Source organism: Onychostoma macrolepis, chromosome 09 (assembly GCF_012432095.1).
Source record: "Onychostoma macrolepis isolate SWU-2019 chromosome 09, ASM1243209v1, whole genome shotgun sequence".
Classification (NCBI taxonomy): Eukaryota; Metazoa; Chordata; class Actinopteri; order Cypriniformes; family Cyprinidae; genus Onychostoma; species Onychostoma macrolepis.
The window spans coordinates 9,904,683-9,928,243 of record NC_081163.1 but is presented as its reverse complement, the minus strand read 5'-3'; the positions used below and the strand labels follow the sequence as shown (position 1 = coordinate 9,928,243).

Below are 23,561 nucleotides of genomic sequence, written 5' to 3'. Positions count from 1 at the left end.
AGGGCAATTTCACCTTGCCCCGTGGCCCTTTTCTCAGTCATTATTTTCAGCTACACCAGAAATTGGCCACCGGCTAATCAACATTCAGCTCTTCCAAGTGTGTTATTACACACAGCAATTGATGGATGGTACAATTACACCCAATGTCACTTAGCTAAATGACTATGTAATTCTAATGAGTTCTTATTTAAACAGCCACTAGTTATTGTGTGAAAGTGTAAGACAGGGAGGGGGCCGGTAAACAGACCGGACGACACGCACAGCCATTCGTTTACTAAACTGATTACGCTGAGGCTACGTCGCACCGTAGTTTAAGCAGAATAACTGACATTTTAATCTCTCTAATGAACATCTCTTAAAGGCAGGTTAGTCCTTGGTTAAAAAACAGACCCTTTCGCTCACGTTCCCTCACTGTGATTTGTTTCCTCTGCCTCAAAACAAGGTCAGAGGGACAAGCGCCGACCAATCATAATGAAAGTCAAGCGGCACAAAGACCAGCCCATGGCGCTCAAGGACCCCCGCTCTAATAGAAACAGAGGAGTGCCGTGGCTGTGGCCTAGCTAGACTGGCGTAAAACAAGATGGATTCCCAGCCATCCCAGCGTCTGCTGTCTCGCACGCACCTGTCTGACTGTCACCCTCTCTGCAGAGAGCCGGTCTGGTGTGGACACGCCGCTCAGGCAGTCCTATCATGCGTCAGAGCGTGTCGCATCTGTTCAGCCCTCTTTTTGCAGGTATTAGTCTTCATTTCCATTGTTTACCCATTCTGTCCTTCCTCTGAAACTCCGTCCTTAGGGCCTCCTTCCACAGCCAGCTCCTTTGTCTTGACTGCTATAAAACTAGTGAAACCCCCAGCAGAGGACATTCTTCTTGTTTCACAAGCTCAAATGCAGAATTTTTTTTTCTCTCCCTTTTGTTCTCTTTGGCACCTGAAAACAATTTGTTATGAGAGATTATTAGTTTTAATACCGATTTTTAAAAAAAAAGAGTCACCATTAAACCGGATTAATTAATCTTATTTAGATTTTTAAAACACGTTTATGGTCGTGCATGATTCATCTGTGCATGTTGGAAGTCGTTCATCAAAATGTAAAATTGATCTACCTCCGAAATGACCTTCCTTTTCAATTGAAGCATTAGCATCTTAACAGTGAACCTGACCTTCACCTTTTCTGGTTCACCTTCAAGCTTCTTCAATAGGTTCCAGTCTCTAGTAAGATTCATTCCCCTCACAAAATCACAGTTTGTAATGCCTGATTAGAAGTGTTTCACACATATATATATGATAATATATGAAAAATAAAATAAAATAATGTTACAATTGATCAAGCAAAACAGTAATTATTAAACAGTATGATTGATTATATAAGTACATATTTATATATTACATCAATATGAACATATTTAATATTGTTATGCTGTTGTTGTTGTTATTGTTGTTATTTAGATTTTAATCTGTACTTGACCCTCTAACACTAGCACTCTCTATTCTATTTCTACTTGTTTTCTTTTTATTTATATATAAAAAACTTGATCCTTTAACACTTGCACTCTTTACAATACTTGCTTTCTTTTTATTTTAAAAATAGAGCCTCTAACACTAACGTTCTCAATTCTTTTTCTATTCTTTCGACTTTTCTTTCTATGTATATAAAAAATTGAGACCCTCTAACACTAACTAATGTTCTCTATTCTTTTTTTTTCTGTTCTAGAAGGTTGTAAGGATGCTAACTGAAAACACAAAGAGAGACAAATGTTCCATTTTCTCTTTTCAAGAGAGACTGACTGACATAAAATATTTTCATAGTTATCCATCAAGGGGTATTGTAAGATTTCAGATCAGGCACTGACTAATAATTTATTTTTTTTTCCCTTAGCCAATGGAATAACTTTGGAATCCAAAGTAATCAGATTTTGCAGGGGGATTGAGTCTTGAAATATGCCACATTGTGGAGGCAAAATTGGTTGAAATTTCTGTCCCATCTTAAAACTATAGACCACAATTGAGCATATCCACCAAGAAAAAGGAGAAAGAGAAAATTCCAGCTGTGGAAGAGAGCAGGTGAGGGAGAACGAGCACTGACAGAGGTAATGCCACTGCACCAGGTTCTGACCCACTTACTTGCCTCCATTACAAACATGATCAATGGATAACACTTACTTGACTAAACACAGAGCAGCACACTTTCATAGTCAGAAAAAAGTGTGTTTATGTTCAGTCTGAATCTGCAGTACACGGCCAGGGGCGGCGCCAGAGAATTTACTGTAATTTTTGGATGTGCTTTCTGTCGTTTCATGCAGTCTCCGCGAATGGAGGGCATCACAACAATGAACCAGCTCACAGACATATGAAATAAATCTGCAGAAATCTTGAAAACCAATTAAAAAAAAACAAAACATGTCTTCTCTGATTATGTAATCCGTATACGTGCATTTCTCTATTAAAGGCACGTTCATTACTGTGGAGATGGCGAGTCAGCGCTGGCATTCGGCAACTTCATCTTTGCAGCCGACACTGACTGAGAAAGCACTAGTTTATTAATACATAGCCTAATTAAAATGTCTTCTTTTTCCCCGATGCATTCATAATCATTAGCCGGTGCTTTGCAGCAAGCTTTATGCGTGCGCTTGAGCGCGGAATAGGCTATAATATGCCTAAATGCCTATATTAAAGGATGGTTTAGTAGGTTATCATACTAATAAATTTAATATAAACGTGCGACTAGTTGACTAGAAAAATCTTTAGTCGGGGGCAGGTCTACTTGGCACAAGAAACCAATCCATTTTTAAAATAAAATGCTGACATTACGTGCGACTGCAAATCACATCGTGTTGTATTGCATTGCAGTAGTTATGCATGTGTAATGAGTCAAATGTTTTAATTTAATTTCAATTTTTATGGGGGTGCTATGGGGGTGCTTTGGTTTTTCTTGGGGGTGCTGGAGTACCTGCTAGCCCCTCCCTAGTGCCGCCCATGTACACAGTAGAGATAAAAACACAGAATTCTGAGATTGGTATTTGTTCACATCTTTGTCACATAGTTTAGATAAAGAGTCTTCTGTGCATTCGCCGTTACTTGTTTCTTGCATTATTATGCAGCCATACAGTATGTGATGCTTACACATATTTGGTTTCATGTCCTTGTATCAAATCAGCTCAAAAAGTAAATGTATATAAATAATTACAATAAATTATGATTAATTACAATTATATATATTGGCTGACAGTAATAACTGTAGCAGAATTAAATTGCAATCAACTGATCTGTTCGTCCAGCGAACATTCAGTACAAGTTCATATCAACTCTAAGAAAGGATATTTCCGTGTCCACAGAAAATACTTTCCTATTAATGCATTAAAGCATGTAGTGAGGGTCAAAATCGTAAAGAGACATTAATTTGCAAGGCAGAACCAGAAACTCATGTAATTTGTGCACACAACTTTTATTAACTAAACGATAACACACATAACTAATCTAAATGAACAAACGAATAAACATACACACACGTACATACAAAGGGGAGCTAAAGTGGATGAATGAAGCCATTAGAGAAAACAGAGAATGCAGTCAGTTAACCGCCTGAGTAAAACCATCAGCACAGTTTACAACGGGGTCTATAACTTATACTAAACCTCTGTTTCGTTTAGTTAAATGTACGATACTTGCATTGCCTTTGTTCGTTGAACGAGTGTCCGGATGCAGTCTCAGATGAAAGTTCTGATGGTTTGAAGGTTTGGTGGTGTTGGAGTTCTTCAAGTTCTTCTGGGTTTGAAGGGTGATGAACTCCAAAAGATGTTATTCTGGCTCGGTGGTAATTGGGAGTTTCCTCCCAGGTAGAAAGGGAAAAAGAGCTAAGAAAGAGATCTGTTGAGGTCCGAGGATCCTTGGTTGAATGGAAAGTCAAGGATGCAAGGCCTGGCGCAAAACCTAAGGGTCGCTGAGGAGCTCACATTCTGCTCATCCTCTTAGGATCTAACAGAACCGCAGACTGCCTGGGGTCACTGATGTGAGAGCTTTATCTGATATAGAGGTCAACACCTCTGGGGAGTCAAAGAGCCAATGGTGACTTGAACTTTTGGAGGGAAAGTTTATGACTCTTTGTCTCCAAGCATGGTGATTTTCATATGAACTGGATTGGAAGTTAATATACAAACTATTAAAGATTCTTAGGACACTAATATGTTGCATAGGTATCAACATATAATATTCACTCTCAATTAGATCATCCGAAGACGAAATGATAGAGACCAAACATGGTATAAGTGAGGTAATATTAACTAGGGATCGATCATAAGCATGCATAAAACAGGATACAATACACAAGAACATATACAAGAACAGTAATAATATAAACAATGACCTGAAGGATATGTGTGTTCATTCAAATAAAGGTTTTCCTATGAATTATTTAGAGAAGAGCACATTTTCCTAAGTGTTTCTCTGCCCGCATTCCTTTGGGCAATAAAACTAGTGTTATCAGGTTGGTTGCCATGGAACCGGGGGCCTGGAGTCATCCACAGACATACCGGCACCCAGTATGTGCATTGGGTGAGGGGTAAGCGATTATTTGTTAATCTAATAACTGATTTGATTTGTTAAATCAAATGAAAAATTGTGTGTCTGATTGGTCCAAATGCTACATCCTTTAGTTTTATGTCATTACAGTAATAATCAGACAAGCAAGTATCCTCTACAAACTGCTATTTTATCTATTGCCACAATGTATTCTTCAAAAATGTTAAGTTAAATGAAACGATTTAGATAAAGAAAGTAACCGTATTTTTTAAATATCTTAAAATAGAAAACAACTATTTTAAACTGCAATAATATTTCCCAATATTAATGTTTTTTTCCTGTATTTCTGATCAAATAAATACAGCCTTGGTGAGCATAAGAGACTATTTTTAAACATATTTAAAAACCTTACCCCAAACTTTTAAATAATATCATATAATATAATATAATATAATATAATATAATATAATATAATATAATATAATATAATATAATATAATATAATATAATATAATATAATATAATATAATATAATATAATATAATATAATTAATATACAAATCAACCCCAGCAACCAAAAGCAAACGTACAAAAATAAAATAAAATATTAATTAAAAAATGTTTGGCCAATAAATTGCTCAGTGGGTTTATTTTCATGTGGACATTACTTTCTTGGCAACCAAAGAAAAGAAAACCAAAAAGAGACTTGACTTAGATTTGGACTAAAGACAAAAGCAACGAGTTTGCAATGATTATGAGCTGCTTCCCCAACAGCGCTCCAGAGAAGCCACTAAAAGGCATCTCATTTTGCGAACGAGCTCCTTTAAGCGAGGAGTGTGTGGATGGTGGGAAATCTCCACTTAATTCCAGATGGCTTTGTTATCAGGAAGCAGCGGTTAATAAAGTATGTTCAGCCATTGTAGGCACGGTGAGCCTGACACGACCCATACTGAGAGCCCGGAGTGAGTGCTGCTTTTGTGTAAATTGATTTCATTTAGCGTGCGAGCGTGGCCTAGTCCCAGATTCACCTTCCTGCCATGGAGAACGGAGGGAGATAGGACAACGAGACGGCTAGTGTAAGTGCGGCCCGGACAGACTATTGTGACTCCCTTGCTGCTTTTCCTCTCATGCTCTTTATTCAATGACCGGTGTTCTGTTGAGATAAGAAACTTACGCTTCTCCTCGTCTTTATCTCGTTTCTCTCTCTTTCTCTTTGACTCTCTTTATCTGTCTGCTTCTTCTTTCTCCGGGATTGGAAAGTGTATGAGAGACGCGGAGTGCTTGTCAGGTTGTGCGCTCTGCTGTGGTGGGTGGAAGACATCTCCGTTAACACGGAGGAAGTTCCCGGCACACATAGTAGCTTGTCACCTTCACGACATGCCTCCACCTCCACTCTGTTGAAAGTCACCTTCCTGTCTGCACACGAGGAGAGACCGGGGCTAGTTGTCACACTTTATACTCCAGTGAATATTTTTCTGTATAGACACATACACGAGAGTTTGGGGTTGGTAAGATGTTTAAATGTTTTTGAATGTTTGTGTCTTGTGCTCACCAAGGCCGCATTTATTTGATCAAAAAATGCATTAAAAACAGTAATTTTGTGAACTATTATTACAATTTAAGATAACTGTATGGAGTATATGTTGAATATATTGTAACATGTAATGTATAATTTTCAGCAGCCATTACTCCAGTCTTTAGTGTCACATGATCTTTCAGAAATAATTGTAATATGCTGATTTGGTGTGTAAGGAACATTTCTTATTATTATCAAAGTTGAAAACTAATGTACTGTTTAATATTTTGTGGAAACCATGATACATTTTTCAGGATTCTTAACTGAATTAATCCATCCTTCCTGAATAAGAATGAATGAATGAATGAATGAATGAATGAATGAAGCTACAGAACATTTTCACCATTATTTCCCAAGAAAAAAGAAAATTGATGCAATAATTTCAGCACACTATATAGGTTAAGTTGTCACAATGGAACAGACTGGAATGGAATTATACATTTTCAATTGTGAAACACAAAACAATTCATAAAACAAGAAAAAAATAAAAATAAATAAATAAATAAAGTAACAAAATATAAAGCCAATAAAAAGTATAAAATTATGAAATATTAATTAAAATAATTTTAACACAAGAATCAGAAATATTCAAATTTAAGAAATTTTGAACTGCTTGTGATATTTAATACACAAAACACACTGACTGCTCATGCTATGGTGATATGCAGACAAAAAGGTTAAAAAACAAACAAACAAACAAAAAACATCCTGGAAGAATCTGAGCAAGTCTTGCTCATGCATTACAAAAAATATCTAAAATAAAAATAGCAAATATTTCCATGTACAACAGAGGTCACACATTCACAATCCAGAACAAGCCTGAAGAATATTTCCAGCTGGACTGCACATCAATAAATGAATCATGACTTTGTGTAACATCTACTGTGGTTAACAACTCGAAAAGACAAGCATGAATGTAATTGAACTACTTTATGTGTAGCTTACAGTTTGTCAAGACATAGTTTGAAAGAAGCTTCCTTAACAGTGGAATGATGGATCTGACCGTAATGAAGGTGTCCATCAGGGCTTGTAGCATCATTAGTGTGCATTGTGAGGGGAGGATGTGCCCTGACCACAGCTCATACATCTTCCTGACACTCAGAGTCAGGACAGACCCAGTGAACTTCAGCCTCCCCACTAAACACTGACCTAGTCATTATTAAACACATGACCAGCACAACCTCAGTAGTACTTCCCTGCTGTGAGGGGACGAGGGTCAAGCACATCACCTCCTACTGCACGGATGAGTCAACTACCACAACCTGGGCTTTCTAGCGGTGTTTATTCTCACAATAAATAAACTTCTAAATTGCATTTATTACAAATTACTTGAAATGTAACCATAACCTAATAATTCAATAACTATATAATTCAATTCAAATGTTTGGGGTCAGTATTTCTAAGTAATCAATTTTTTTTTTTTTGTAATTCAAGTTTTTATTGTTTTCATCATGACATGACAATATCACACAAAACAGATTACAGATTTATACAAATACTGCATGTAAGGCCAGAATATATACAGTGGCTGAAATTAACAGTGATAGAGATAGGTGGAATACAATTAATCACATTTTTAAACAAATTAATATAGAAATTGATATTATAAATTAATAAATATTTCAGTGAGGATGCATTAAATTGACAATGAAGACATTTATATTTTTACAACATATTTCTATTTCAAATAAATGTTGTTCTTCTCAAAATTATTTTCATCATAGAAAAAATGTATTATGGCTTCCATAAAAATATTAAGCAGCACAACTGTTTTCAAAATTGCTAATAATAAGAAATGTTTATTGAGGACCAAATAAGCATATTAGAATGATTCCTGAAGGATCATGTGACACTGAAGACTGGAGTAATGGCTGCTGAAAATTCAACTGTGCATCACAGGAATAAATTATATTTAAAAACACATTAAACTAGAAACAGTTCTTTTAAATTGTAATAATATTTCACAATTACAAAAAGAAGCTAAAAGCTACAGTAGAAATATTTGCCTACAAAGTATATACTCTCTATTGCAGTTTCCATCAAAACTCTAGACATAATGTAAAGTGGCTGAGACATGCTCATTCACATATATGTTTAGGAAATAATGAAGGGATGAAGAAGGAAGCGGTAAAAAATCTTGTTAGACTTTCTTTTCTGTCTTGTAGGGTGACATGGTACGTTGGCCTCAAAATATATCTGCTAGCCATCCACAAAACAGAGTTAAACCTTCTGCTGACAAACATACCCAAACACATACAAACCAACACTATAGTAAACCAAATGCTATAATGCTTTCCCCTTGTCTCACTGTCTCTCTTTCAGCTCACACACCTGCTCTTTCTTCCTCACTGTCTCCTGAGGTGTTGTCGCTCTGCCAGAGCTGGACAACACTCATCATTACGGGAAGTGAGACATCCCTGACTGCAGCACTGCTGCGTGTGCCGAGCCTTTGTGAATGTGAACCTGTGCTGACATTCGCCGTAGGCAGGAGAAGTGAGGAGATGCTCGAGCGTTCCATGAGCTGAGAAAGAGGTCTCTCTCTTCCTCTGTTTTTACATGCATGTGTGGGAGTGTTTACATTTCTTCCAAAACTCCATTAAACTGTGCCTGCATAAACATGAGGTAAAAAGTTTCATGAAGGACCCAGATTTTACAACAGACTTCAAGTGACAACCCAACATGGTTCCAAATTTGCTTATTGCACTAAAGTAAAAATAAATAAATAAATAAACACTGACATTTTAACAACAACAACACTAATAACATTATTATTATTATTATTATTATTATTTTCAATAATTTATATTTTAATACTTCCTCCTTTTATACTGACATTTCAATAATAAATAATTACAATATTTTATGATAATAATAATAATATCAACTATTAATATTATATTAAATGTTATTATTTCTTATTAGATTAATATTAAATATTATATTAATAATAAATCTCCATCATGACACTGTTCGGTATATTTTTGTTTACTCTGGTATAATAAACAGATGTTTGGTGCCCTTTTACCATTATTATATTATATTATATTATATTATATTATATTATATTATATTATATTATATTATATTATATTATATTATATTAATTATATTATATTATATTATATTATATTATATTATATTATATTATACGATTTTATATGATATTATAATTAAATAATTAAATTATATAATATAATATAATTATATTATTATATAATTTATAATGAATATTTATTATTTAATTTATTCATTGTACCTGTCAGTCAAGATATGATTTTCTGTGAAAAGGATTTCTTTGCATGCTCTAATTGCACTAATATTTTACACATTATTACCAAAGCATATGAAATTCTCCTCCTCTCTCATGCTCTTTCTCTCTCCTCCCCTTTTAAGCCCATCTTCGTGTCATATTAAAGTGACGGAAATGAACTTGAGAGTTTGCTAATTGCGATTGTCAATCCCATCTAGGCAGAGCTGAAAGACACGGTCTCCCAAACACTTCATCAGTCTTCATTAATATTGAAGGGCGCTGTGAAAACGTCTCTCCAATCACAGCTGATCTAACACGGCACGTGTGAAGCAATTTGCCCTGAAAAAACTACAGACATTACCATTACTCCATTACTGTACTTTATTATGCCATTTTAGGAATTTAGAAACACTATTGGAACTGACTTTTACTCAATTACATTTCTAATGCAAAAATTAAACTTTTTCCTATATAAAATAAAATTTAGACCTTCAAAGTACAATCAGTATTTACGTTACTCCGTGTCCATTTTACTGAGCTAACCAACCAATAAAATTCACTCCTAATTTTGACTATACTTTTACTAAAATAGGAAATCCATTTAGTCACAAATTATATGCTATGGTTGTGTAAAGACGTTTAATCAATCACACCACAGTCTTTTATTTAAAGCAATATATAACCACTGCTGAAGAAGGACAAACATCAATGAGCAGCCTATAAACAACACTACCTGGTCTCATTGCGAAATATGTACCAATAAGTACATCACTGCAGTTTCCAAAATAAATGAACACTAGAGGCAGTAAAACTCCGACGCCTTTTATTCCTTTTCACACAAATTTACAGAGTTTCGATTAATAAAGCGTAATTTTCGCACAATTACTTGAAGAACATCATGTTATGACTTCAAAACAATATTAATATGCTGGGAGATTTGAAAACTGATGCTTTTGAACGTTAGCATCACACATATCCAGCTTCATATCTATGGGTTTTCATAGACGGTAGGTTTGTTCGGTAGCTCACGGAGTACGGAGACGAACTTGAGAGCTGACAAAACAGTTCAAATCTGCATATAAGGAAGTTCAAATAGCATGGTTGCATCAACAAATACGTTTTTATATCAGTTTTGCATTTGTCAACACTATCGGGTAGGTTTAGGGTTGGGTTTGGTGTAGGGCATATTTCCAACACGATAGAGCATACATTTTTATGGACAGTCCCCGGATATTTGAATTCTGAACCGCCGCAATACGTACCTGAAGCAACGTAATAAAAACACAGCAATACGTACTTATATCGTGCCAGGGTTTATGTATTGAACCTGTGTTTTAGCGCCACTCTGTGGACATTTCTCTTTGAAACTGCGGCGAAACGTGCAGCAAGGTATGTAAAAACGGTCTGGCACCCAGGTACGTTTATGCCATGACACCAGGTTGTGAAACAACAATAATCAGCTACTTTCTTATGAGGCTCTATTACTATGTAGGCAGTAGACTATACAGTAGTTTAGCAGGTTATTGAAAAAAGCTGCCAATGAATCATCTATTACCAAACAAAACTTATTTATTTTCAAATACTTCGTATTCTCTTGAAGTTTATGGAAGTAAATTGTAGCTCATCTTCATAAGAATGAGTTTCATATTCTCAGGGTTAAATAGAGAACCGAGCATTCACAACCCACACAACAACGGCTGTTTAGACAGTATTTGCCAGGAAAGCCTAAATGTTCTTTATTCCAAGGTAAGTTTGATTTGAATCAATATTTAGAGTCAGCAAACAAATAAGAAGTTTATAGGAAGTGGAGGTGAATGTTTCTGACAGAGGCAACCTTCGGCCCGGGCTTAGAGACGCCTCAGGCTATGAAAAACAATAGAGAACTCGGAGTTTCTTTCCCTCTGCAATTGTTTTATTTAGAATTTACTTACATAAGACTTAAAACGGTTGCAAATTACCCAGAACTGAATGGTATTTTATGGTACTTCTACATTGATAATAATAAGAAATGTTTCTTGAGCAGCAAATCAGCATATTACAATGATTTCAGAAGGATCATGTGACACTGAAGACTGGAGTAATGGCTACTGAAAATTCAGTTTTGCCATCGCAGGAATAAATTATATTAGCTAAGCATATGTATGTATTTGAAAGAACTACTGATCTGTTAAGAATGACCTGGCTTTTTGAATATACTGCTAGCAACGTTTTTATATGCTCCTACTCTAAATCTGCAAAATGTCACTAACAGTTGAAGGCTGGTGACCCTTTAGCAAAGTCACAGCAGTGCTACAGTGCCAAAAGATAACTTCCAATCACTTCAGTTCAGGATCTGAAAGCTATACTAGGAGCATCATTGTTTTTGGGAAACCACTTGAACTGACTAGAACCGACAACATGAGAAAAGGAGGAAAATGCATAGAAAGAAAAAAAGAGACACTCGATGAGAAAAAGAGACATGAAATTAAAAAGAAGAATGGTTCTGGTCCCTGTCAGGGCTCCATAGCAACACCGTATCTAGTAATATTTCCAATCAGACCTCGCACTCCAGGCACTCTGCAGTATCTAATCTTCAGCCTAATGACATGCTGCCTTGTGGAAATATTTACGCTTTCCTCTTGGAAATGATAACCGGTTATTAACTTTATATCGGCTCATTAAATCCTGAACTAAGCATTTAATGCATTATATGCGATGGAGGGCCGAAAGATGGCCTAATCAAAGATTATGGATCATTGCAAGAGGGTGTCAGTAGCTTGATTTCCATCCAAACGTTTAAAATATATTTGGGAAAATTATACAAAAGAGTATGCAAAACATTGCACATTAGGAGCATCGTGTTTGTCTTTTTATCCAGAGAAAGAGCAGAAACGCGCCCAAATGGTGAAAATACCTGAAAATAATCTGTTTCACAAAAAACTTAACCTCCATCTCAGCCTAGTGCATAAAGAGTTACGAGTTTATGCGAATATCGAGTGTTTAAATTCAGGTTTTCTTAAGCGCAAATTGAAAATGAGCATAAACGGCATGGAAACCTAGCAACCGTCCACTTGGACCGAACGACCGTGTCTGGGATGCAATGTAACCTTTGCCTTTAAAAGAGAAATGTGGAAATTTTAAGAGAGCAGAATTATAGTTATTCATCACATTGCGGGTTTAATTCATCAGCCCTGAAGGCACGAAAAGATGAACTCTGTTTACCACTAAAGCTATTCTGGCAGTTTTGGAAGTGGCCATCAATCTCCAGCTATCTTTAAAAAGGAAAGCATCAGTTTCAATCACCCAAGAGACAGCTAGTCAACTGCTGAAAAGATTTCTCTTCTCCTCGTTTTTGTCTCTTCAAGGTGAAGTTTTCCCCAACTGACGGAAAGACCCTGGGGAAGCGTGATATTAATGTTTTAAAATATTAAAAATCCGACTCAAAATACACATGTGACTCCACCCTTTGCCCCTGCTGTTGTTCTCAATTAACAAGTTCAATTAACCTGTGCAACTAGGTGCCTCTAGATACATCGAGACCTCATTGGCCTACAATGATGGCAGTCTAAATCTTAAAGCCTCTTCCTAGGAGTGATTTTCACGGTACATATATGGTACACAATATGATCCCCTATGGTGCGACGAAATAAACATGAACTGGAATTGTTTTTAGATTGATGTCTAAGCTTAGAATGTGTTCTTCTCCCTAACCATTATCCCATTGAGCCTGAGCAATAATATGACTCAGTTTATCAACGCTTTTACTTTGATACCAACAATCGCATTGGCCAATTACCCCAGCGGGAGGCCAATGGTTGCCCTAAACAGTTGCACAGTCTTCCTGACCTGCAGGGTGGTGTTGTGTGTGTTTTCCACTCATCTAAAACAGAATCCAGAACAATTAGTAATGCAGAAACAGACTCTAAGGAAAAACTGATGGACCTGCAGGGCTAATATCAGTTGGGGCAACTAGAAATGCTGTCACTCACTATGTAATGAGGTGAGTCCACCAAGAATCTTTTTGGTATAGTCTATTCATCTCTATTTGAACTTGAACATATTCATTTATTTTTATTCTAACCTACCAAAACCAACCTATTTTAAGCTACACATCTCAGCTACAACACACCTAGTCCAGGAACGTTCACTAGTCACGTCTCAACACACAATATTTATAACTATGTTGTTCCTGAAGAAAAGATCCCTGACCTTTCTCCGACTACCCATTATCCTCATCATGGCACGTGCTGAGATGTGGGAGATGGGGCTATTGTGACAGCAGTGGTCAGCAGTGAGGTCAGACTCTATCGTTTGTTTTCATCACTAGTGGCGTTTCAGTCACGAACAAACCACTTTCTAATCTTTTAAGTGAACAAATCATTCTCATTCCATGCACTTAAAACTCACAGAGATCTCTCTCGTCTGATTTGCAGGATTGCTTTGGTTGCTTTTATCTGACTTCAAATACTGACTACAGCATGAACAAATAGCATAGAAGTGCAGACTGTGTAGCATATCATTGGTTGGACCTACTGAATAGATATACCCTATGTTGGACCTACTGAACTTAGTGTTTTGAATAAGAAAGGACAGAGGTGTACTAGTATATTACACAACAGTAGCATACTACTTTTACTATTTCTGCCATATGATTTTCTGAATTCAGCCTAAAGGCCTCAATATGCTTCAAGCGAAATTTAAAAAAACAAACTGGTGTGACATCATTTGGAACAAAATCAGGCCAAAATGAAGTGACTGGGTTGTTTTTGGAGTTCAAACAGCTTGCCAAAGCGAACTCTGGCAAAAATTGTTTCAAATTGAAATCAACACGGACGGTCTTTTTTCATGATTAATACGGAAAAGCTGCTTGTTTTAAAACAATCTGATGTAAAAGGTGCTCCATACATAAACGTCTTGACCAGAGTGACAAATAGCAAAACTTGTGCAAAGGTGCGGTCACATTTACCGTTGCTCTGTGAAATTTTGTAGTTGAATTCCATTCATTTCAATAGGATGTGACTGGGAATTTTGTGCCACTTTTTGTGATCCTAAGTGGACCACTTTTGTGATCTTAAAAGGACCACTTTTTGTGAATGAAAATAACTTTGCTGCAAGTATATCAAGGCTTTTAGCAGAGTAAATGAGACATCTTGTTTGGAGAAGGAACTAAATGAACTGGGATAGGTCATTTACGAGGGAAATGAATAAACAATCTCATTTGTGAACAAGGATCTACTGGTTGATAGTAAGGGAACAAAAACTAGCAGATTTAATTTGCAACGCACACCTAAGTTCGTTTTACACCATGCCAAACTGACTGAGGCAAATAACGTATGGTAACTAATATACTAGGTGGAACCTTGAAACGTTGACTCTGTTATGACACAGAACAAAACAAATAAATAAAATAAAAATAAAAACTATGGGGAAAAAAACAATATACTAAATCCAAGACGTCATGTGGAGACCTGTAATAACTCACACAGAGTACTTACCCTAAGAAAGGACAGGTCACGACTGCGATCGATGCTGGTGATCTCCAGGTTACCCATCACCACCTCGCAGTTCTCATAGTATTTACGAAGGGTTCGATACTGCTGGTCCAGGTCTGACAGAGTACTCAGTTTATTCTCTGTGCCAGGGCATACTGCAGAAAAAAGAGAGAGAGAGAAAAATTACATTCTGATGGTGCAAACAACAGATGCAGGAACTGTTTGGCGCTTCAGTCCATCCAGCAATGCAATTCAATCAGGCCTGAAGTCCCAGAAGCCTGTAAGACAGACAAGGAGCCTCCAGCCCCAGACGGACAACTTGACAAGTAATTAAACAGAGCCATTTCTGCTCATCAAACACCTTGCACCAATCAAAGACATTTGCCATCTGTTGCATCAGCTGGCACTGCCTTTGAGCCAAGACTGTAACCCTCCCTCTCACGCCTCACTGAACCACTGTCACAACATCCACGAGCACATCCACGCCTATCCCATGCCACCCGCTCTGTGGCCATCAGAAAGACAGACCAAGAGAGAAAGCCAAGGAGAGTCAGCATATGCATTATAACACCATATGACGAGACTAACTGACAATGCAGCTATGCATCTTACTGTTATACTTGATATACAGCTACAGCTGTTTGAGTGATGTATGTTATGCTAGTTTCTTAACATGCAGCAACAGAGACCTTATTCATCATGTGCTCATTAACACATTCTCACAGAATGAGGGGGAGCCCAGCTTTATGTAGAATAAATCTACTTTTTCTAGGCCACATCTGCAAGCTTTCATTTTAAAGGAATATTTCACCCACAAATCAAAGTTTTTTCATCAACCTACATGACTTTCTTCATTCTGTGGAATGCAAAAGGAGACATTTTGAAAAGTGTCCTGTTTTTAAACTTCAGATCAGTTTGATTCATGATTAAACTGAGACCAGTTTTGTGAACTAGCTCAAATGATTCTTGAAAAGATTTGCCTCAAAAGAATGATTCGTTCTCAACATTTTCAATTCTCTCATTAACATACTGGAAAGAGCTACATTAGATGTCCAGTGAATCATGACTTAATTTTAATGTTATACTGAAGAAGTCTTGAAATATAGTGCACAATTCATATAGACTACTTTTATGGGTTTTTAAAAAAAAAAAATTTATGATGCTTTTGCATCCTTTTAGAAAAACTTGAAAGTGGTCAAAAGTACTATTTATTTCTTTGTTTAAAACTTTTAAGTATAATGTGTGTATATATATATATATATATATATATATATATATACACACACTGAATGCACTTAAGGAAAGTATATGACCAATTCTGATTTTATGTTGTCTTGTATAAAGACCTTAAAGCTCTAAAGTCGAGCACATAACTGTTCAAGTTTACCTCAGGTCATGGTAAAAAAAAAAAATAACGAATTGTTCCCCTACTAAAAATACACATTTTGAGAACAATATAAGATGAAGAGAATCTGAAATAAGTTGAGGTCAGGTGCTAGACTTGGGTGTTTTCAATAACCCTTAACATGCATTAGAGTGGAGGTATTATGAAAGAAGCTTAGTGGTAATAAACATTTATTGCACCCTCGGGGGCTCAGTTGTGAGATTACAGGTGAATTGTGGGATATAATTTTGTTAGGGAGGAGGTTTCATTCTATACCATAACTGACAGCTAACCCACTTTAAAAAAGGCCACCAACATCAAAATCACAAGGGAGGCAAAATATACTGTACTCAAATCAGACTGAGCCACAAAACACATTTTGCCACATTTTGCTTAGAGTTCACCCAACAATGGAAGTAAAATGATTTTTTCAGACTTTTCATTTGTTATTATTTTTGAGCTTTAACTACCTGATCTTTAGGAGAGGTGTTGTGTGTTTCTACTATACTCCTTATACACACTCATTTTATGTAAATAAACTAGGGCTGTGCAATTAATCGTATTCGATTATCATGCGCATCTCGTCAGTAAAGCCGGTTTCGTGATTAGCAGTAAATCGCCATCACCTGCTTTCAGATGGAGCGGCAGTTAATACACAGAGCCATAGTTCACGGACAAGCTAGGCAATATTGCGTTCATAATCAAAGACTAATCGCCTTCGATTAATTGCACAGCCCTGAAATAAACCACAGGTAAACATCATGCAACATCACTGGCATACTTGACACTCATTGATTGCACACTACTTTGCCATGGGCCAACAGCACGATGTTAAAATGAAGCACGTCTGCCTACACACCTCCTCATTTGTCTTTTTCAATAAAGAAGAAGATAGTCGTGCTGGAGATGCTGCCCCTCAGCAAACCTCCTCTCTGGCGCACACAACGCAGAAAACACAAAAAAATGACATCTTTATTTCCAGTTTATGCCTCTGACTGCAGCTTGATTGAACTGTGTCTTGTATGTTGTTTTGTTTTTTCAGATCACAAATTATGGATTGGGGCATGAATCTTAATTCTGAATTTTATATTATAATCAATGAATGTGAAGATTATCACTATGTTTTAAAACTTAGTGAGCTCTCTAAACCCTACATTTAAGGAAGCACTGAAAAAGAACATAAAAAAATAATACATTGATTGATTGAATTTTAAATATTTACAACATCTCACTTGCTTCACCCATCCTCAAGGCTTTGTGTCTACAATGCTTTATAATGCTGCCTTTGTAGGCAGCTCACTAGGTTTTGGAACAGAGCATCTAGTAACAAATAAATGTGTGTTCATATGAGCAAATAATGTTTTCTATCACACTTTTTGAGTATGTGGGAAAGGTATATTTCACTTTTATATTTTTGAACCCCAAAGGTGGCATTATTTCTACCACAAAGAACAGGCTTGTAAAAGTAGACCTCCACAGTAAGAGAATAGAATATGAACAGCTCTTAAGCACAAAGCCTTGAATATTTTTCATTTTTCATGTATTTTCGCAGACATATGGTGTTTGCAGAATAGATTTAAAGACGTCTGCAATGCAAAAAAAAAAAAAAAAAAAATCAATTCTTGTTTGAAATAAATTGTTTCAACAGACACGGTTGATGTTGCTTTGCAGCTTCAGTAGTCTTATAAACAAACAAAAATCAAGATTGAAAATAGGTAGCTTTGAAACATTTTTATTTAGTTCTTTATTAATTAATTTTCTTACTACAGCATGCTGAAGCATACCTGATTCAATCCCAGCACATGTCTAATGCATTCCATCAAAGAAATAAAATGCTCTCTTTCCTTACTCAGTCACAGATACACAAACAAAACTGTTTATCATCCGCCCATAGTTCTAACTCCTGCCGGCCTTGCATTTGTCAGGGAGGTGTGTGTATATCCGACATGACCGGAATACATAAAGCACTTCCTTATCACTGTGAAAGATGCCTTTAGAGCTGTGTCTGAAACCTGCAGCCAATGGGAATTTAAACGGCAAATATTTACTTAAGACACATGATGGGAAATCTAAAAAATAATTAAAAACAAAAATTCTGACATTATTGCTCACAGAGAAACATCTCAAATGTGTGAGACTTAACCCCGATTAAACCTTCTAAAAATTGTTTTTGATATCTAGTTTGACAAGGGACCAAAATATTTGTCAGCACACAAACAAAATAGCATTTTTATATCACTTGAGTTTCATATCACGCCCACTAATAAACAACTTGGCATAAACACGACCTCCATTCTCATCAATTCTGACTTCACTCTTGTATATTTATAAATATTCTCATTGGAATTAAACACTCCTCTATTAGTCGATGCATTTCATAAGTATTGCGCAAAATGACTTCATCAATGAAGAATGGGGGTTTATTGAACACCGATATAAGCGAGAAAAGAAGTCGGAGTCTCTGAGGCTTATTGGACCCACAGCAATGGCAGAAAAGGTCATGCCAATAGCCGGCAACTCATTGAACTAAATAAAGTTGCAAATGTCACTTCCTGAGGTAAACATGGTCAATGCATCGGCTTAGAGGACGTGAGCTGATTGGAAGATCAGAGGAGCTGATCGCTGGAGGGGAATGGTGATGTGTGATCCACTGAAGTCAGGTTTGGTCGCCTGTTAAGAGGGCATCTGGTGAAGGACTAAATGGTAATAATGACAGTCGTGATTGCATCTCTGCGTGACAGGGCTACGGTCCGGTAACCGTGTCCTCTACCGTCCCAGTCACTAGTCTACGGTTCTGCCTTCTCCATATGGGACCGGCTGATATTAGTATCATAAACACTTTAGCAGGCTGACTCGGCCGACTGAGCACTGGAGCTTTGAACTCGCCTGTGAGGTCAGGACACAGTGACATTAACAATTGTCCGAAGGCTTGTGCACCTATAAATAATAGGTTTATTGCTCTCTGAAGCACCCGGAGAGACCATTTATCAAGTAAATGTCTCATGAAATGATCATGAAAATAGTATCGGATTCACCAGAGGCCTCAGATTAAACTTGAGTTAAACGTTTTCAACTGGTTTTGACTGGATGCCGTAAAGCTGTCAGCCCAATTTTTGTTTTAACAGCATACTGTGGCAGTTCATCCAAAAATGTTCACTCGGAATAATTCACTCAAAAATGATCATTCTGTCATTGTTTACTCGGTCTCATAGTGTTCCCATATGAATATCTTTCTGCCAAGAAACACTTTTTTTTTTTTAAGAACACCTTGGCTGCTCGTGCATATAATAAAAATAAAAAAGGACAAAAAACATAGTAAGAAAACATAGTAAATTAAATAAATAAAAATAGTCTTTAAAAAATATTATTATTTCAAAACCTTCAGATCCATATTAAATATGTATGTATGTATTAATTCATTTAGAGCTGTTAAAAGGCAATTAAAAAAAAGACATACAGGTTGTATGTAACATAAGTGGGAGTGAACAAAATTTTTTTATTTTGTTTTTCACTTTGGTGCATTATCCCTTTAAAAAAAGACAATCAAGTAAAAATACAATTGATAACCAGACATCTATAGTATTTCTGTTACTGAAAGGGATGTGGGCCTATTTTGAGAGGGATGTTTCATTCTGCAGCATATAATCTGTGCCCAGACCATTTGTTCCTGACCACTGGCCTCCGGTGTGTCCTGGAAAAGGACAGCACAGTCTGAAAGCAAACAGGCTCCTTTATCTCTCTTGTTTTCTCTTTTCTAGGTCTCAAAATGTGAAGACAAAGTACTGGAGTTCACAATGTTCTCATTCGAATAAGCTGTGTTGACCGTAGTCAATGCCTTATTACCCATAATCCCAAACGCCGTCTCATTAACACCAGGCAGAGAAAAAGACATTCCTCTGGGAAAGAAGAATGTATCTGGATGGAAACTTCCACCCTAAAAGGCCTCAACTTATTCTGACAGGAATTCAAAGGGAAGAAGCTTTGGTTTGTCGCATTTGAGAGTGAAACAATTTCGACTAAATTGTTTCGTATTTAAGGCATCTTTTATATGCTGAATATGTGGTCTTATATTATCACATAGAGAAATAGATTAACATTTAAATAATCCATTGTAATCAATGCAACTATAAGGCATGCAGATATTAGGATATTCAAAACATTTATTTATTTATTTATTTATGTGTTTGTTTGTTTGTTTGTTTGTAGTGCTGCTTTGAAAAATTATCCATGGAAACAAAAATATATTATATTTTAATTGTATATTTAAATATTCAAAACATTATAATATTATTATTATATATTATTATATTAAATATAGTATTTTAATATATTTATTCTAACTAAACTAAACTAAACTAAAATAAATGATATTTCAGCATGATCATGGAACAGAAAGATGGCACACTCCTAATATAACCAGCAGACAAAAATTGCAGACAATTATGCTTAATAAATCAAGAGAATCAGACATTGTGATAACAGTTTAAATACAATTCATCATGGAGCACTACGATTAATTTGAGGAGAACCAACAATGAACTGATTTGAGCTAGATAATGACACTACTGTCTTTTAGAGCTGCTTCATAAGATAAGTTTCGATAATTGATTCTGCTATTTCCCTGTTTATTAATGTGAAGCTACCCAACAATCTTTACTGTATAAAGCACTACAGAGATAAAGGTGACTTGATTTGACTTGACTCTTGTTTTAACCCGATCAGCAGGACGTCTATGGCAAGCAGATTCTTTTCAGGAGTCTCCCCGCATGGACAACATGGAGGAAAGCCACAAATCCTGAGGCACAGAGACTGCTTAAACCAAGGTCAAGCCCGGATTCCCATCCTCCCATCTCACGGAGGCCCAAATCCTATTTTTGGTGATGTTGATCGAGTCATAAATCCATGTCACCTGCTAATAGCAGGAATATTTATTATCACAGGCCCATCACATGGAGGCCACAACCAAAGGCATTTAATTTGCTGCTGTATGGCAACTCTCAGAGTTTCAGAGCGCTAGGTCATTGGCAATTAGACAGTGCAAGAAATGTGCTGACAGCTAGTAAAGAACTCAGTTTCAAAAGACCGTCTTTGTGTCTAAGGAGCATTTCTGTTCTGTTTTCAGCATTCTCTCGGGCTGGACTATCTGTGCAGACATCAGACGGGCGTGACTGAAACCCTTCCTAATGGCTTTTACAGCACATTTACGGCAGAGGCGCCCCCGTCATCAATTACCCCCCTGCCTGCTCGGAGTGTTGCGGTGTATCCTTCATGCAGGAGGCCGTCTCATCCCTTCACGTGGCCCGTGAAATGAATCTTCATCACGTAAGCGAGCACTCCTCATTAATTACAGCGGCTTGAGCCTCCGGCTCCTCCCCCTCTTCCGTTTCTGTCATTAAAAAGGGGTAAGGATTTCTCCGGCTAATTTTTTGCCAGGAACGGAATGTACACGAAAGCTGGCAGGGAAAGGGACATCTTCTACTACAAGGGAAAAGGAATCTGATGTGTGTGTATGTGTTTGTGTATATGTGTGTGTAATGTGGGACTGATAAGGAGGAGGAGGCAGGGAATGAATAAATGGCCCGTCGATGCTTATTTGGAGCTTCCAGACCAACTTCTTGGCTTAAAAGAGGTTAGTGGCTCCCTAGTTACAGATCTGCCACTGCAGAAAATATCCCAAAGGTAACAAGAAGATTCTGAAATGAATTTCATGCAGAAAAAGTTTTTCCACATGGCCAAGTTGAATATACAAAATCATTATTTTATGTGACAATACCTCATTGTAGAAAGCAACTATATTTATATATAAGAAAAAAAAAAAAAAATATATATATATATATATATATATATATATATACACACATACACATACAAATAAAAAAAACACAAAGAAATAGCTAAAAAAGCAAAACAAAATAAAACAATAATCGGAAACAAACAAACAAACATTTCTCATCTCATTTATACTAGGTTACTATTGACAAGGCCTTCAAAATGAGATGTACAGAATCCCCCAGATCGTCACGCCATGCAGAAATCCTTGAGCTACCACAGCACTAGGCGAGCTGTTAGATGTAACACTAATCTCTGCGATCCATCACTGTAGACCACTCATGACAGGGTGGGCTGTTCTCCTCATTTCTCTATTCATCTGTCTTACAGCTTGCAAAACTGGGGTCTGACCACATAACATTTCTATTCCCCGCTCGTGCTAATTTCATCTGCTTGCCCTCGTCACGGTCATATGACATCATCTGCATTAAAAAAAATCTGTCTGTATCTCTATTACACTGAAGTTCCTGCAAGAAACCATCTGTACCTGGTAAAGCGGTCACTATGGCACATTTAAACAGACGAGTGAAGTGGAATCATCTCAGTTACTGCATTGCAGGGTTCTGCGTCATTCAGAACTGAACAGAGAACACTTTTTAAACCGCAATTCGAATTTATAGAAATACATATATTCAAAATAATATATAATAGGATGATATCAATATAACTATAATGAAAAATGTGTGTTCAACTTTCTGTGGGTGTGGCCAACCTAATTTAAATTCCAACTCATGGAGTGAAAGGGACACAATTTGAAACCTTGCAGGAATAAAACATATGACTTCAAGACAAATATTCCAGAATCAGCAAACTCCCATTTCCCCTCAGAGCACTTTCTAATGGAAGGTGGAAAATGGATGAATGAGTCTAGCATACATCACAACCTGCCTGAAGACCCGTTTCATATCGTAGCCGTGAGCTTTACGTGTAAGAGACATCATGACAGATGGGTTGGGGGCTTACGCAAATGCTTTAATGAAAGTGGTAACGCATCAGTATCCCTGACCTCTTCCATCATGAACATGCAGAGCCAGTGCGGGATGACATTAACAGCCTGAAAGTGAAGAATATTACTCCATCTCTGAGACTTTACACGCCTGAGCTCTGGATGTTGGCTGTTTCCTTTTAATTTGTTTAGGCCTGTCTTTCTCATTATGCCTTGAATCGATTATAATTCGTTTTAATGCTGCGCAGAGGAATGTAAACTGCAAGTGGTTGGCATTTAAAAAGATATACAAACACTCAGCCAATGCAGTCGTGGCAGGAACAGCAATAGAATTCAATTGAGGCGGCAATCCACACTTACATTAGGGGTGGGCACACATTCAGACTGTAAAATATAATATATAAGGTGGGTAAAAGGGTTGGCTGTGTGATGAAGAGCAAGGCTAACAGTATAAGCTATCAGAGCCATCAAAGGAAAATACTGCTCTCTCAGATTGCTTGGCAATGCAAGACCCCACTCACACTACCTCTGAGATTCCAGCTCAAAATTTTGGCCTTTTACACAGTGATCATTGCTTTATGTTCTGCCTT

The 23,561-nt window shown here is 36.8% G+C and overlaps 1 protein-coding gene across 5 annotated transcripts in view; it reads right to left on the bottom strand.

The window, feature by feature from the left end:
- LOC131547520 (receptor tyrosine-protein kinase erbB-4-like) overlaps positions 1-23,561 on the bottom strand; it is a 345,752-nt gene that overhangs the window by 176,764 nt on the left and 145,427 nt on the right. For all 5 annotated transcript variants that reach the window (XM_058788156.1, XM_058788155.1, XM_058788152.1 and 2 more), the window contains one exon: positions 14,816-14,967. In XM_058788156.1, coding sequence (XP_058644139.1) covers positions 14,816-14,872 — 57 coding nt within the window. In that variant the 5' untranslated portion in view covers positions 14,873-14,967. The remainder of the gene's footprint in view (positions 1-14,815; positions 14,968-23,561) is intronic.